The sequence below is a fragment of the Danaus plexippus genome, chromosome 14, assembly GCF_018135715.1.
Source record: "Danaus plexippus chromosome 14, MEX_DaPlex, whole genome shotgun sequence".
Taxonomy (NCBI): domain Eukaryota; kingdom Metazoa; phylum Arthropoda; class Insecta; order Lepidoptera; family Nymphalidae; genus Danaus; species Danaus plexippus.
In genome coordinates, this window is record NC_083546.1 from 7,088,801 (window position 1) to 7,106,085 (window position 17,285).

Here is a 17,285-nt window from a genome sequence, read left to right on the forward strand (position 1 = left end):
TACAATATGGGAAATAAGTCAAATGTTTACTTTGTATATATAATAAAATTTTCAATTATAATTTTTAAGGGGATATTTTAGAGAAGTAAGTTCCCGAACGGTAATGTTTTTTAGATCGGGTATGGACACATCAATAACAACTTATAAACATTTGGTATACAACTTAATAAATAGGCCTTACGCGATATTTTTTAACAATTATATTTAATCACACTGAAACTAAAATTATCTCTCCTAAATTATCAGCAAATCATATATGTATATATATAAATGTTTATATTTAAACAACATTCATATATAATTAGGGTTGAATTGTTTTGAAGTGACGAATTAAAATATCGGGTTGTGACATAATTTAATCAAATCAAAAATTGCTCTTACCCAACCGGGGTAGGGTTTGGCGCATGCGCAGTGATGTCTCTTGCGCTCTGACCCGCCAAAGCCAGCCTGAGTTCAGCCGCCGCGCGGACGGCCGTTCGCAGTCGGCCTTTAATTACAATATTTCCGACACAATTCACACAAATCGATACCACTCGATCAAATAGCACCTTAAATGTTAAAGATGCGCTCAATATACAAAACCACTGCCTGAATATCAACGATTTTTGTATGTTTCGTGTTTTATGAAGAATTTTGTTAACGTGTTAATAGAATTAAAGGATTCCCCGGCGATGTCCGCCTCATGAATGTATCGCTGTACGTCTCAACACGTCAGGTAATCAATCATATATGTTATCATTCAAAATTAATTGTATTTTGATTTATATTTTTATTTTAATACGAACAAATTATTTCTATTATGCTTAACAATGAATTAACTATAAAATTTTCGTACTTGATATAAATCAATTATACAATTTAAATTCTAAGTTTTTGTAACATATATTCAGCTCTAATTTTGCATTTAGTCTTATGTATAAACTTATTACTTTTGGTATTTACAAACAAAGCACTAACTGTTGGCTCTAAGAACCAAATTCGATTAGTAAAGACAAGGATATGTTACATGTATTTCTATATGATTTTAAATTAAAATATTTCAGTTATCGTTGAGTTTATCGTCAAACTTATTGTAATTATACATAAGATAATGTACATATTTTTGTAATTTCGTTTTCAACACAACCGTAATTAAACCGTAAATCCTTTAACCGTAAACTGATTTATATGTTACAGTAATTAATGTGTATAATATCGAAGGTTAAGTCACATGAAATCTATCAGACGTAACTAGATTAGTGATTAAATAGAACAGATAAACAAATACTAACGAGATCTGTCTCCAGCTCAACGAGATGTAATGACTAACAGGTAATTACAATAAATGACGTAGGAGATCAAATAAGAACAGCTAAGCTGCATAAAAACGAAGCTGTTTCATGACAGATATAAAGAAATTTAAAAAAGGACTAATCCAATATGATTATGATAATTATATTTGAAATTTAAATTAATGTTGAAAGGAAGTTTGGATGGAAATGGGTTTCTTTAGACAGCAGACACTAGAAAGGAGGTTCTTCTCAGTATACTATCCAGCTGTATTATAACCTTTAAATTTTGTTGTAAGAAAGCATTACTTCAATAAAGAAGTTGAGCTCAGAACTTCGACGATCAATTAATCTACTTAATGCGACTACACGGCCATTTGGAAACAGTGAAAAGATTTCGTATATCACTAATAAGAGACACTTTTAGCGATTCTAAATAATGTCTCAAACAATAGATGTACATTTTCAAAACAAAACGCCTATTAAAGACAAATTTTCTTAAGTAATATAAGTAAGTTATACAAAGTAAATTAAAATTACATAAAAATAATGAGGAGAAGTAAAAACATGTAACTTTCACAAAGCCTTAAAAGGACACTCAAAGAATTAAGAAGTTCCAATACATAAAACAAAAGAGAATCTTGGAAAGGAATTATAAATATATCTATAAAAAAAACACAGCAATACAGTAATTGAATTAACTTGCGATGATTTGTTAAGAATAAAACTAAGTAACAAGCGTAACAAAATCATTAAAAAAAAATATCATATATTAATATTAATGCGAAAGCTGAAAATACACTTAATAGTTCATGATACTATTAGCGAAAATTTCAATATGCAATTATAGGGTCTCAGTTCCTGCAATCTCTTGCTATATGCAACATATTTGCTATATATTTATTTTAGGTACAACCAATATAAGCTTAACGAACGGTTTGTTCGATGTTACATATTATTGTATCCAATCTATTATGAAACTGAGACTTTGCAAAAGATCAAGGGTCTTTGGCTACCTGATTGAATCCTTACACATCACGTCTCCGATTGATCGTCGGTTGAGGCATCTTCCTAAACAGCCATCTCCTTTTCCGCGGATTTTAATATCATTTTTGGTTCGTAAACAGTTTTATCGAGTCTTACCTGAAATCACAAAGTCACTATGTTTGTTGACTGGCACAATAATTTAAAAACAAAATAAATAATATGTATTAACAAGCTGTCAAAATTATGATAATAGTTGGATCTATGTTTCAATTTACATAATTTAAATGAAAAAATAAAAGAAATTTAGTTATTAAAAAATACATATTAAATCTGCTTTTATTTTATATAAATCAACAAACTATTAATAACTATATCAGGCCATAAGAGTTATTTAGCCAACACGTCTAACGGTCTTTAAGCATTTCCTAAATCATAGTTAATCATGAAGCGTCGATACCTACAATTATGTTTCGTCTTAACATTTACCAACCGCGTTACAAGGATAGAAGAGTACATTTATTTTCTAACAAGCTGTTTCACGTGGCTTTGGTCGCTTCAAGCAAAAGAAAATGTTTAATAGGATTATCTACGTCAAAACAGCGCCGGTTTGTTTTTGCGTTAGACCAGACAATATAACAAAAACTGAAATACTTTTAATATACTTATATACATTTTTATTCAATATCTGTAATGTAAATCGATTATTATGTTAAAATATTAAGCGAGGGCTTTCAATATCACAATAGCATTTGTTCTATCAAAGACGTGAAGTCTCTCAGATGTTCGTACTAGCTTCTTGTCATTGATGTCTAACAGACATCTGATATGCCGTGACGTACAAAATAAAGTGATCAAAGTAATCTCTTGAAAGATCAGTATGTTTACCACAAGTTTTACCGTCACACTACACACGGTACGTTAATAGTTTTCCATTCGTAAATCTTCGAATAATAGTTATTAACTTAGGTTATTAACGAGAAACGTATTGTATGTATGTGACGAGGCAAACTGCATAGATTAAAATGTCACGTCTTTACTTCGAGTGATTTTTTCATTCCTATCTTTAGATTTTTACGTTGCATAAAATTTGAAATCGTTAGTTTGAACCATTTGCCTAACTATTAGTGTGTATTTTTTATATATTTGTCAATATTTGTTCCATCATACCTCAGTAACTCGGCCTACTTCCGTGATATATTAAAAGCGTTTTATACCAACAGAATAAATTTCCGAATATGACATTGGTGCAGAGAAAGGCATACAGATATGTAACTATAATGATGAATTAATAAAGTAATATGCTACAACATTGAAGATATATGAAACAAGACAACGAACATTAGACACACACATAATTCGTAGTATAAATCGTTAAAAAACTCATCATTTACGTAATGTTGTAATGGAACACATAACTCGTAGCAGAATCTGAAAAATCTGTTTTCTAAATTTTCTGGTTTAAAATAAATTTATTTTTAATTTCATACTAATATTTATTGAATTTTTTTTTTATTTATAATGAGATCTAAGACTTTCGCGACTACTCGTTTGAACGAAACTAATATTTTCGGATTACTCTAAAACTACCTACTGATACTTCCGACGTTTCGGTTACTTTGAAATAACCGTGATCACGGTTTTAAAAGAGACACGAAACCTCTTAGCATTCAATGGATTCACCGTGCGGGTGCCGGGTCCATCGCGTTGGAGGGAGAGGGGCTGCGACATTGCCTGGGACTTGCGACCTTACTTGCCCCTATCTAACGTGTATAGAATAAACGTAGTAATCCGAAACTATTAGTTTCGTTTTTTGTATAACGTTTGTTAAGTAACTTAAACCTAATACTCGAAGGACGAAGCTGTTAATATTGAATTAGGTACTTTTGAGCTTATGCAGAAGTTATTTAAGATTGTTTATATTTTTGAGGTCCTTAACGAGATGGCAACAGTAAAGAGAATGTTATGTACCTGTGAGACGTTTGTACTTTAAAAATTTTACGAGGCAATGTAATTATTGTATAATAAATAAATACGTGAAAAACTAAATTATAATGAGTGTTTTTGAAATCTTTAAACTAATAGTAATATTATTATGTTTGTTTGTTAGTGTATAAATTAATATACTTTAAAACTATTATATATTTTATAATTTTAATACAAAATAATATATAATATTCTACACATGTATGTTAAGATTTAAACCGTAAATTGTTTCTATTGTTTCAGAATGACAGGAACAAAAGCTATACTATTCGTGCTCTTGATTGGACATTTGTCCGCCCTACCGGACACAATTCGTATCGGTGAGTAGATAACAATCAATGAAACTTCAATTAAAGCAAACCATTGCACCTCGGACATTATTTTGCACGGATTAATTTTGTTCCGGCAACATCAAAGGTAGTTGAGATGACGAAAAGTTTAAGAGGAAGTCTCGGCCAAAGAGAGCACGCCCTAATTGCCTACATTTCGGTTTTCTTGACTTCAAACATTTTTGACTGCTCCGACCGTTTTATTATAGAGATAAGGATATGACTTATAATACCAAAATAGTAAGAAATAAATGTACATTTAAAAACCTATAACTCATTTAAGCAGAATCTGTTGGACAATTATTTCTATCTTTCAAATGGACAACATACTTACAGTCTTTAATTAATAATCATACTCGTATGCTGTAGCAAATAAGGACTAAAAGGAAAATAAATAGCGACTTAGGACATCATTTACTTGTAATTAAAATACATAAGAACCTACTTAAGTATAGTTTCGTTTCAACTAGTAACAAAACAAATCTACTATTAGTATAAATATCAAAATCAAATTTATATATTACTATAAATGTGATCTTAATATTTCTACGTCAAATATATTTGAAACTACGTATATACGGGTTTAACATTACCAAAATTATTCCCTCCGGTTACAGCATACAGATCTGAATGATATTTTAGTACGCTATAATAATAACATATAGATGTACATATATAATTGCAGTAACATATTGAGGGTTACATTTTGTTTCAGTTAATTGTTTTCTGTCTTAGCAATTAAACGCGTGGAAAGGTAATAAGGAAAACTGATCTTTATTATACATTGTGTGCCATATGTATTATATAGAATATGTCCTTACTTATAAGGAGGATATTAATAGGATATATTATTTTTATATGTATTATTCTAACAAAATTCCTTGCAATTATTAATACTGTTACATCGATTCAATTTGTCTGACAACGTTTCGTATCCTAAAACATTCCATTTATAAGTCTATATGATGAAGATTATATCAAAATATATATAAATTAAAGTCCTAAAACTGTTGACGTTTAGTTTTTGTATGTCATCCGAAAATATCTTATAAAAAAAATCCCTCTTAAAAGGGTACTTAGCAACGTTATCCCACTCGTATACTCTCAACAGAACCTAATTAATGTTTTTCCTGAAATACACTTTTAATTGTGTATTAGTATGTAATTTGGTTGTATTACTTCAAATCATTTATTCACTTTTAGAATAGCACTTTCTTGATCGTATAAAAAAATATGAATTAGGGATAGAACAGCCGACATTACAGATAAGTATTGTTTCAGTAAAACTATGCTTATATATATGTATATTTAAGTTGTGATTGTAAGAGTATGTCTGTGACATATTTATAAGACAACTAAACGAATTATATCCAAATATTGGCAATTAAACATTTATATGTACAAAGCATCACTATAAAAATGAGTTTCTTATCTGATTCGTACGTTAATTAAGAAAACGCAGTCGTGTATCATTGCTTTTTCATTTTCTCAACCCGAATCTTTTCTACAGCTAAATGTTATAGAGAAGGAAGAAATGAATAACTAACTACCTTCGATGTCCGCTAGTATTTTGGTGTTGTTAATTAAATTTACCAAGTTAATTAAGCTATGGTCATATGCTAATTATAGACATTTATCTCTATGATTAATTTAATTGTTTGTGCCACGATAGGAGGTCTATTCCACCCTGAGGATGATAAACAAGAGGTTGCATTTCGTTACGCTGTTGAAAGGGTAAACGCTGACCGCGCTGTCCTTCCCAGAGCCAAATTACTAGCTCAGGTTGAAACAATATCTCCGCAAGACAGTTTCCACGCGTCCAAAAGAGGTGTGTTTTGTATCAAAGCTTAAATTAAATCTCAAATTGAAATGAAATGAAGGAGTTTCTTAATATTATGCCATAGTTATTATTCATAATGTGATCTAAGACTTTCGCAAGTTTTATTCATTTAAATGAAACTAATATATTTCGGATATACTACGGGGATTTTATTATTTTAAAACTACATAATCCCGACGTTTCGATTACTTATCAGCAAATATATTAGTTTCGTTTAAAGGTATTATTCATTTTATTCAAAACATATCAAATAGCATTAGAGTTCAACTTATTTAATAACAATGATGGTTCATATAAAGCTAATTTATATTATAAATCAAATCGTTATTCAGTATGCCACCTTCTTCGGAGTGGAGTGGCGGCTATATTTGGCCCCCAATCTGCTCCAGCGGCTGCCCACATCCAATCCATCTGTGATACAATGGAACTGCCCCATCTGGAGACGAGATGGGATTATCGAACGCGACGTGAATCCTGTCTTGTCAACTTGTATCCTCACCCAGCTGCTTTGAGTCGGGTAAGCATGGGATACAAGATAGTGTACGCGTCATGCCATATATTTGCAAAAGGATTTCGTGTAATTTTTTCTATGAAATACAAATGTAAATAGAAATTCTTAAATATATTAAAAGAAAATACGAGTGCAGTTTAAAGAGAGAGGAAGGTGTTTGTAGTAAAAGTATCCGTCGTTTGTTAGTTCATTTGTATGCATTACATTCAAATTACTTAATTTTAGCAAGTTTTAAAATGCTTATTTTTATTTTTATATGTTTCTTACTTGTGCACTGTTATTATATATGTTAAAATAATATCTAAAAATATATTTTTATTATACGTACATCAATTTACAATTATAGGACAAACTAGATTTGTTAATATATCAGTGTTTCAAGAACAAAAGAACTTTTTATTTCATTATTGTCATTTTGTAACGACGTGGAAATAACTCATCGAGGCATGATAAAATGGACTCGAGTGTTATAAAGGATCTTAGTAATAGAAATAACTTGTTTCGCAATAATAAATTGCACGAAAGCTAGAAAAATACAGGTTCCTAAAGAACGATCGTATGTCATTAGGGCTTGAAGCAAACATTTTCTTATCTTTCACAACATTATGTGGATTTAGTGTATTAAAAATTAATTATAATAATGAAAGAATACAAAAAAACATATAAATTTGAACCCTATTTCTTGATTAAAGCAATATGTATCTGAACAACTTTCATTAATAATTTTCGTAAACATGGAAAAGAAGTGGAAATTGAGTACAGAGAATAATTTTATTTAAGTCTCTATATTTTAATACTTGCATGCTACCAAACACAGTAGTATAACAGAAGCTTCTATGAATGCTCTCAAAGCAGTAATTTTTTGTTTGTTTGTTCTCCTTTATCATAATATATCGCAATTCTTCAAAACTTTCGTGAATTGTTTCCGTGGTAGGAAACTTCCCGGATTAGGTATTTTTTCACTTAAAGCAAGTTTCGTGTTGATTCTAGAATACTATTATTATTTCGTAATTCAAACTTATAAACATTAATACTAGTGATGTTAAATTAACCAAATATATAGTAAATAAAATCTAAATAAAGTTCATAGTAATGATTGGAATGTGTCCTTCAGGCGTACGTTGATCTCGTACGAGCTTGGGGATGGAAGTCATTCACTATAGTATACGAGAACAGTGATGGATTGGTTCGTTTACAAGAACTATTGAAAGCCCATGGTCCATCAGAATTACCTGTTGCTGTCCGACAACTACCAGATTCATATGACTACAGGTTAGTTAAAGTTACTACGTTATACTTTAACAAATCTCTAAAAAAAACACTACGTAATGACGAAACAAACACTACGTAATGACGTGAAAAGACGAAAAACATCGTATTTCTTGGGAGACATCACTGACGAGCGATTTATCCAAATAAATAGCTAAGGTTATAAATTGTTCCCCCTTACATTTTACAAAACACAACAATAAATAGGTTTTCAGTCTAAATAAGATAATATTTATTTCATATAAAATTATTAATAGTATGTATTATTTGGAATAAACGGTTACAAACATACTATTAATGTAAATTATTTGTAGGCCGCTATTGAAACAAATAAAGAACTCGGCCGAGTCTCATATAGTACTTGACTGCGCTACTGAGAGGATTAGGGATGTGCTTCAACAAGCACAGCAGATCGGAATGATGTCGGATTATCACAGCTACCTTATAACGTCGTTGGTAAATAGTTTGTACAACCCTATTATAGTACATATTATTTATTAAATACGCAGAGATTTATCCTAATTATAATTAAATTAATAAACCAGTATAACAATATGAAGTATACTAAATTAAAACATTAAATAAACATTACATTTCGAATTCAAATAAATGTATGAATAATATTTTTTCTGTCCAAGGACTTGCATAGCGTAGATTTAGAGGAATTTAAATATGGCGGTACAAATATAACCGCGTTGCGCCTTCTCGATCCCGAACGAGCCGAGGTACAAAGAGTCGTTCGAGATTGGGTTTACGACGAAGCCAGAAAGGGAAGGAAGCTGCAACTAGGGCACACATCGGCTAAGGTAATAAAATTTTATAAGTCTGTTGGACACCCGACACTTTAGCCGGCCATGGAAGACTACATCATTTTCTTTGTTTCAGGAAAATATGACTTTTATAAAGGTAAGCCAATCGATAGTATTACATTTTGGACAGCATATTCTTTTGTTTATTATGTTGTAGTTCGTTTTTTATTATCTCTGTCATTTGTTTAGATTTATTATAATTAAACATGTATTTCCAAGTTGGAATTTTTGAATCAGAGCTCACTTTTCCCTGTAGACTGAAACCGCTTTAATATACGATGCGGTTCATTTATTTGCGAAAGCGTTACACGACCTTGACACTTCGCAACAAATCGATGTAAGACCCTTGTCATGCGAAGCCGAAGACACATGGCCCCACGGGTACAGCCTCATTAACTACATGAAAATCGTAAGTACACTATTAGGACTCTTATTCCAAACACGATAGGTTTCAATTTTCTGTAATCCGAAAACTAAAATCACTGTGTCTTCAAATATTCCTCGATAAAATCTGGTAAATATTGAAACAGTCAAGACGTTGTGGAAGTTCTCATCAGTATTAATCAAAAATTATTGACATGACTTCATATATTTACAAAATAAACACTTTTAGTTAAACAGACAGTTTATAAGTTATTAATGAAATATTACTATCCTTGTGACATTTATGCAAATATACCACTGAGGAGATAGTCTCTAAAAATACTCCACAAAATGTAGCATTTTAAATTGAACCGACTCAAAACTTTGCCAAGACAACAGTTACTAAGTCAAGAGCTTCTCTATATATTTGAAATTATATAATGAAAAAGTTTTCATTCTAATTTCTCCAAGCTTAACTTTGACATTTACATTTATTTATAATGAACAGGTCGAAATGAGGGGCTTAACAGGAGTTATAAAGTTTGACCACCAGGGGTTCAGAAGTGATTTTACTCTCGATATCATTGAACTAACTAGAGATGGACTTCAGAAAGCCGGTGTTTGGAACTCTTCGGAGGGTGTCAATTACACGAGATCTTACGGAGATAACCAAAAACAAATAGTCGAGATACTTCAAAACAAAACCCTTGTCGTCACAACGATCTTGGTGAGATTTTATACAGCACAAATAGCATTGATGCTTCTATATAATGCCTATGTCTCTTACGGATGACATACATTAGGGACTGTGGAGAAAATAAATATAAAACGCAGCAGTAAAGCCTCTACAATGGAAAATATTACCATTGGGAAGATCATTCTTTCACAGTATCTCACGCTTTGAGAATTATCATTGCAATCTTTTTAAATTCAATGAGTTCCATTATATTTAATGGAATGTTTAAAAGAGGTTTACTTGAATTTACTAAAGCGTATTAATGATATATCCAAGCAATGCAGATTTAACTACGTGTCATAGTTTCAATCTCATCACATAAACAGTGTGCATCTGAAATTTTTAGAGCGCTCCATATTGCATGCGGAGAGAAGCGAGCGAAAAATTGACAGGCAACGCTCAGTTCGAAGGCTACGCTGTTGATCTCATTCATGAGATATCTAAAATTCTGGGTTTCAATTACACATTCAAGCTTGCGCCCGACGGTCGATACGGGTCTTACAACAGGGAGACTAAAGAGTGGGATGGCATGATCAGGGAACTGCTCGAACAGAGAGCTGATGTTGCTATAGCTGATCTCACAATAACGTATGACAGGTAATTATCCGATATCCTGAATTATTACGACTAGTGCCTTCATAAGTCTATAAAAAAATACTTTTCAACAAGTTAATGTTTTGAGATAACATCAGAATAAGTTTATTTATAAAATCTTATATTTTTTGTAATTAACAATACATTAATATAAAGTGAGTTGATGGTGATTTCCCTCGAGTTTTAGCGCCCACGATACTAAGTGCTGAGATTATTAACGACTTAATGTTTTGAATATTGGATAATTTGCCACATCAAAGCAAAACTGTGATGAGTTAATTTAGAAATATTTATTTCATTTAAACTTCATTAAACTTTGATGGAGATTTGAGATATAACTTAGTTAACGTCATCTTACTGAGAATATAAATATAAACAAAAATTGTATTCATTATTATAAGATTTTTATTACTTTAATAATCTCTGTTACGTATTAACGGAAATTAATCGTTAGGAAATTAACAACTAGGTATATTGAAATAAAATACTGTGAAAACTTTTAAAATTCAATAACGATAAGCATACATATATGTTATGAGAATATTAATCGGTTCATTTATAATCAAATAAGGTTCGATTGTTATCTTTATCAGGGAACAAGTGGTAGACTTCACGATGCCCTTCATGAATCTTGGCATCTCAGTGCTCTACCGCAAACCTATTAAGCAGCCTCCAAACTTATTCTCATTCCTGTCACCCCTCTCCCTTGATGTATGGATATATATGGCCACGGCGTACCTGGGCGTCTCTGTACTGCTATTCATTTTAGCCAGGTGAGTTTAATAGTTCAACAATATGTAAGTTTCTAATAAAAGAATTTTTAATTATTGTTAAAACTTATTTGGTTTTAATTTACGAATATATTACAAACCACTTCAGTGATCGTCGAGGTAGATGTATATTTTTGTATTTTATTGTATATATGTATATTTGTATAGGGAACGGACTGGTTTATCCGAACAGAGTAATTGAAACAAATTTATACTCGACATTGGCATGTTACAGGTTTGAAAATTGTATTAAACATGAGATAAAATAGAATGAATACATAGTCAATATAAACCTTTATACAAATACTGTTGGTGGTCTTTTTAGAGTGCAAGAAGATGAGTGAATAAAGAGTGTGAGTGTGTCAATGTGTGCACATATATATGTTAGTCTCTAAGCCATTTTGGTGACGTGTAAGCTTCATTGTGTAACTTAAACAAATCCACTCGACTTAGTTACGTAACATTGTGAATATATAAGTAATGAAGCACTCTAACCAAGCAACGTCTTGCATTCTTCTACTGGTCGCATTATGGTAATAAAATAAATTCTGTCGAAGGATTCCAATAAAATCATTCCCGCTTGAATATTGTACGTTAAACAATTAAAATAGTTAATCTAATAGGTTCACTCCATACGAATGGCATCAAACGCATACGCCGGACGGAGAAAAAATGGAAAATATTTTCTCCCTCTCCAACTGCTTGTGGTTTGCAATTGGATCTCTTATGCAGCAAAGTTGTGACTTTTTACCCAAGTAAGATAGCGTATAAAGAAAAACGTGTCTATGACAATAATAGTTATAATTAAGAAATCGAATGTATCAGGATTATAGTGACCTCAGCGAAGTCCACAGAAAACTTTATCGGGGATATGGGAACATCTAGAATTTTTGTATTTTCGACAATTCGGTAAAAGAAATCGCCATTTATGGTTTAATGGTAACCATAATTTGGCAAATGATTGGCAGAAAAAATTTAATCGAATTTAAATGGGCGTATTTGGGCGCAGGTTCAGCCCGTACGAGTGGGACAGCCCCCGGAACTGTCTAGACGAGCCGCAGGTGTTGGAGAATCAGTTCACACTGTTGAACTCGCTGTGGTTCACAATCGGATCCTTGATGCAGCAAGGTTCGGATATCGCACCGAAGTAAGTCCGATCGCTGAACACGATAAATCACTGACTGAGTGAAAATTTGACTTAGAAATAAAATTCCCAAAGGACTATCACGAAAAGGAAATCTTTTAGCAGATTACTGAAAAACTATTCTATGATCCACATCGCTTTAAGAACTTCCTTTTGCTAATTAGTTTCAAAGCGACCACAGCCCTTTGTGAATTTCAAGCTTCGGTAATCGCCAAGAGCGACTCATGGAAATAGAAACGTGTTGCGAATTAAGTCTCTTGATTTTTACTAGTAGGCTAAAAAAGTAATTTAGTTGCTAATTTCAATTATGATGATAAATATTGCACGCCATATTTTTGTGCTTCTATAGTATCCATAGCTTGCTGCATCAAGTTTTAAAGTGTCGTAGCTTGTGAATTTAAGATCGATTTTCCATAAACAGAAAATTTATTTGTTACAGTCATAGTATATGCAAAATCGTTCTTATACATAGAAATTAAATATAATAGGTTTCAAATCAATTACATTTGAAAACAAATGTGCCTGGTTTAAACAGTTATCTCACGTTATTGTGCCAAATTGAATTAAGACATGAAATAGACTAAACGACATATTGTGGAACCGTTAGGATAAGTTATATTAAATTATACGTGACAGAAAAGATTAGCGCTGATAAATAAATTTTAGGCCAGATGAGTCAACTTTGATCCCTTCATCTAACATAATCTAATATTGGATGAATATTCCGAAAGGTTACCTTAAAGTTTACGATAAAAGTCTAAAAAGGTTGTGAATAATTTGAATTTGTGTTAATAAATTACATTTAGATACTAGCGTATCGTCTGAGGTAAAAGTCATTAGCATAGAGCCAATGAAAGGATGAACTTTGATGGGGCCTTGTCTGAAGAGTTAGATATAAATTTATTTTTTATTATCTCGTATGTAAAACTGTGCGCTTTTATCTATGTGGTTACAACGAAATAATATTTTAAATTTAAACCTACACTACCAAATTAGGATAGAAAGGTCTGTGTAACATATTTTGATCATTTTGTTGGTTCTTATTTAAAAATTTATCGTCTAGAGCGGTGTCAACAAGGATGGTGGCAGGAATGTGGTGGTTTTTCACTTTGATCATGATATCTTCATATACTGCTAACTTGGCCGCATTCCTGACAGTGGAACGTATGGACTCACCCATTGAAAGCGCCGAAGATTTGGCCAAGCAAACAAAAATTAAATATGGCGCCCTTAAAGGAGGATCTACAGCAGCTTTCTTTAGGGTAAAAGAAAGAACAGAATCCTACATTTTTAAATTAGACAACTATATTGTAACTTTCTTAACATAGACCGTAAGAACATGTTTTGCCGGAACTTTTTAATTGTCTATATGAGAAATTAAACAAAACTGCGGAAGAAATTCTCGTTACATATGAAAACAATTTAATATCACCAGGATTCAAATTTTTCGACATACCAACGGATGTGGTCGTTCATGGAGTCGGCTCGACCTTCGGTATTCACAAGCAGCAATAAAGAGGGGGAAGAGAGGGTAATGAGGGGGAAAGGTGCTTATGCATATCTCATGGAGTCCACCACCATAGAGTATGTTGTGGAAAGAAACTGTGACCTCACTCAAGTAGGGGGCATGTTGGATTCCAAAGGATATGGCATTGCTATGCCACCCAGTAAGTCAGAATGATAAATATAAATGAAAATTAAAATTTAAATGAAATTATTTTTCATAGACTTTTACAAAAAAAAAAAAATAAGCGCAGAGTAGAATATATTTCATAGTAAAGCAGTTCCGGTCATAGATCTCTGCGTTTGCAGATTCACCTTACCGTACCGCTATAAGCGGTGCTGTTTTGAAGTTACAAGAGGAGGGTAAACTTCACATATTAAAAACAAAATGGTGGAAAGAGAAACGCGGCGGAGGATCGTGTAGAGTACGTATAAAATTTTTGAATTCATCAAAATCGAACGGCCTTAAATTAAAATATTTAATTATTCCTTAAAAAAAAAAATTAACTTACATATTTCAAATAAACGTGGATCATGTATTTGGACTTAATGAATATATTATATAAAACGAAATCTGATTCCGAAAAGTACAAAAGGACGTGACTCGAGCTTTATTTTATAAAAGCGATTTATCTTGCTGGGGGTTGTTACACTAACCTTATTACACTGAATGGACCGATGAATTCAGTCCATGAATTTTCTCGCTCCGTCCAAAATAGGGACACTGTCATCTAAATATTCTGTATTATTTTATGAATGACCTACTTTTATTCAATGCCCGTTCAAATGTACATTTTTTTTTTACATAGAATTAATTTTATTCTTCCCGATTCAAAATGAAAGTATTCTCTCGAATCAAACGATTTAATTTTTCTTTGCTTTCGCTTATTTTCAATCATCATTTATTAATAAATGAACTCGTTCTGTTTATTCATTCAAGTTCGATCAAGAAGTATCAGAAAAAAATAATATTTTCTTGTTAAAAATCATCTCTACGATATCCAGATTTGTGTATATAAAATTTTATATGCTCGGTGGTCTTTTCATTTAATAATGATATGATTTATTTCATTTAATTACAATATAATTAACAGTTAATTAATTAAAATTGTATGAATAAGGATGAAACATCAAAGTCCTCATCCACCGCCAATGAGTTGGGTTTGGCGAACGTGGGCGGCGTGTTTGTTGTTTTGATGGGCGGCATGGGCGTCGCCTGTGTAATCGCTGTCTGCGAATTTGTATGGAAATCAAGGAAAGTCGCTGTTGATGAACGGGTAAGATCGCCATTTCATTTTTTTTTATGACAGTTTCATAAACAAAGCTTATTTTTTATATTAAATATTCCTTTCAGTTAAAAAAAATACAGGGATGGTTGTCATGATGAAAGAATTACATTTCTTCTAATGGAATTGTTTTTCTTTGAAACCTTTATATCTTAAGTTCGGGTTTTACATTACCTTGGGCGTATCCATTGTATTATTTCAATGTAATTAACCAAAGTCCTGTGTAAACAATATCATGGTAACGGACCTTTGTACTCATTCAAGTGAATTTAATTCATATTTTAATTTGTTCTAGGTTTACTTTTGAATAGGTAAAATATTATTTTTTTTAATTTTTCCGTTGCTATTGCACACTATTAGTCTACCGCTATACTCATCACGCTAGACGATACGGTTGTCCCTATTAAATATAAAATATTTACACTTAACATTCACAGCAATAATTTCTGTTTCACTGCCAACCAGAAGGAAGAGGTAAATCTATTCTAAGCGTAAACTTACGTTAATTTCTCATTTTATATCATTTAATATGTTTGCTTAGGCGTCTCTTTGTTCGGATATGGCCTCTGAGCTGCGTTCCGCTTTGAAGTGTCCGAGTGGAGCCGGCGGGGGCTCTGGGGGGGCGAGAGAGGGAGCGGATTCCCCCTACTTGCATTACGGTTTTAGTACTAAGAGCCAGCTACACTAACGCCAACCGTCGTCCGATGTGTAGATATATACAAGCAATTCACAGGTCCACTCCAAGCGTCTGTGATGTGACTGTTTGTAAATACCATATCCCGTATAGTTTTAAGTAACGTTGTGGAAGTTTTCTGTATCTGTCTTTGTAAATATATCATGATTGATGTTCACGTTTCTAATGTTTTATATCTGTAGCGATTTTTATAATTGTAAATATTTGCGATTGTGTAGTACGTTCTCCATCTCATATGGATTACTTGTATACAATAATTAAATGATTTGTTTTTCGATTAAAAACTATTCGTATATTATCATTACAAATGTAGTTAAAATAACTCCTAGTTGATAATTGAATGAAGTTTAAATGTAATTATAAGACGACGATAAATATTTCTTATATATAAATACAACATGATATCGTAAACCAAAGCAATCGATTGTATCAGCTCAAAGTGTGCCAAACTCAATAACATTCAAATATTTTGTAAGTTTACATTTAAACATGGTTATTAAAATTTTAAATAATCATTCATTTGTTTTATTACAATTTATTCATCAAATTCATAAAAAATATCATTCAATCGTCTCTATGTTAATGTAAGTGTCCAAATGATGTTTAATAATGTCCTTATTCTGTTTGAAACTTATTCCGAATCAAAGCATAAATATCTGAGTTAAATTTAAAAAACTCCATCTTTGACATGTGTACTTAAAAAGAACTAATTATGTTTTAATCATTTTTTTTAAATATTAATATTATAAAAAGTACTTTTTTTATTTATTTATTTTTTTCAAATTTTAACTCAGACAAATATTTATTTAAACCGATTAATTAGCTAATTAATTGAATCGCAAACTTTCATCCAAATGTTCGCGTATGCATTGGATGAATTTAGTTACTCAAATTAACATTCACAGAGCAATACGTTTAGAACAACGGAATTGAATTAGTTAAAGCAATGAAATACAATAATTCCATTTCACGATATTAAATTGATGCATATTCCACAGCCTCTTTAAAAATTCATTTACTTTTATGCTGAATGTTTATGTTTTAAATTAAATTGAGCTTTCAGCCGGAAATCATTTTACCCCAAATATAACATTAAAATCAATATACGAAGCAATGAGACAGACAACGTGTTTTATTACACTTCATAACTCAACATTGTCAGTGCAATATAAAAAATGTTCTGTTAAAGAAAAACATAC

At 31.6% G+C, this 17,285-nt stretch overlaps 1 protein-coding gene across 1 annotated transcript; it reads left to right on the plus strand.

Moving 5' to 3' along the window:
* The first annotated feature begins 465 nt into the window (after positions 1 to 465).
* On the plus strand, positions 466 to 16,586 carry LOC116769744 (glutamate receptor ionotropic, kainate 2). Its single transcript, XM_061522531.1, has 18 exons — positions 466 to 715; positions 4,482 to 4,558; positions 6,240 to 6,395; positions 6,740 to 6,924; positions 8,033 to 8,190; positions 8,502 to 8,643; positions 8,826 to 8,993; positions 9,073 to 9,093; positions 9,253 to 9,405; positions 9,868 to 10,086; positions 10,442 to 10,692; positions 11,283 to 11,462; positions 12,469 to 12,606; positions 13,667 to 13,865; positions 14,039 to 14,270; positions 14,416 to 14,531; positions 15,228 to 15,383; positions 15,934 to 16,586. Exons 1-18 carry the CDS (start codon positions 687 to 689, stop codon positions 16,078 to 16,080), a joined length of 2,727 nt encoding a protein of 908 aa, XP_061378515.1. The 5' UTR covers positions 466 to 686; the 3' UTR covers positions 16,081 to 16,586.
* The last annotated feature ends 699 nt before the right edge of the window (positions 16,587 to 17,285 follow it).

What these genes read in the sequence shown, in the direction of transcription:
- LOC116769744 (XM_061522531.1), top strand. Translation starts at nt 687, where the DNA reads ATGTATCGCTGTACGTCTCAACACGTCAG. An exon ending in ACCGGACACAATTCGTATCG is followed by an intron (nt 4,559 to 6,239) that starts GTGAGTAGATAA and finishes GTGCCACGATAG; the next exon opens with GAGGTCTATTCCACCCTGAG. An exon ending in CTGCTATTCATTTTAGCCAG is followed by an intron (nt 11,463 to 12,468) that starts GTGAGTTTAATA and finishes ATTTGGGCGCAG; the next exon opens with GTTCAGCCCGTACGAGTGGG.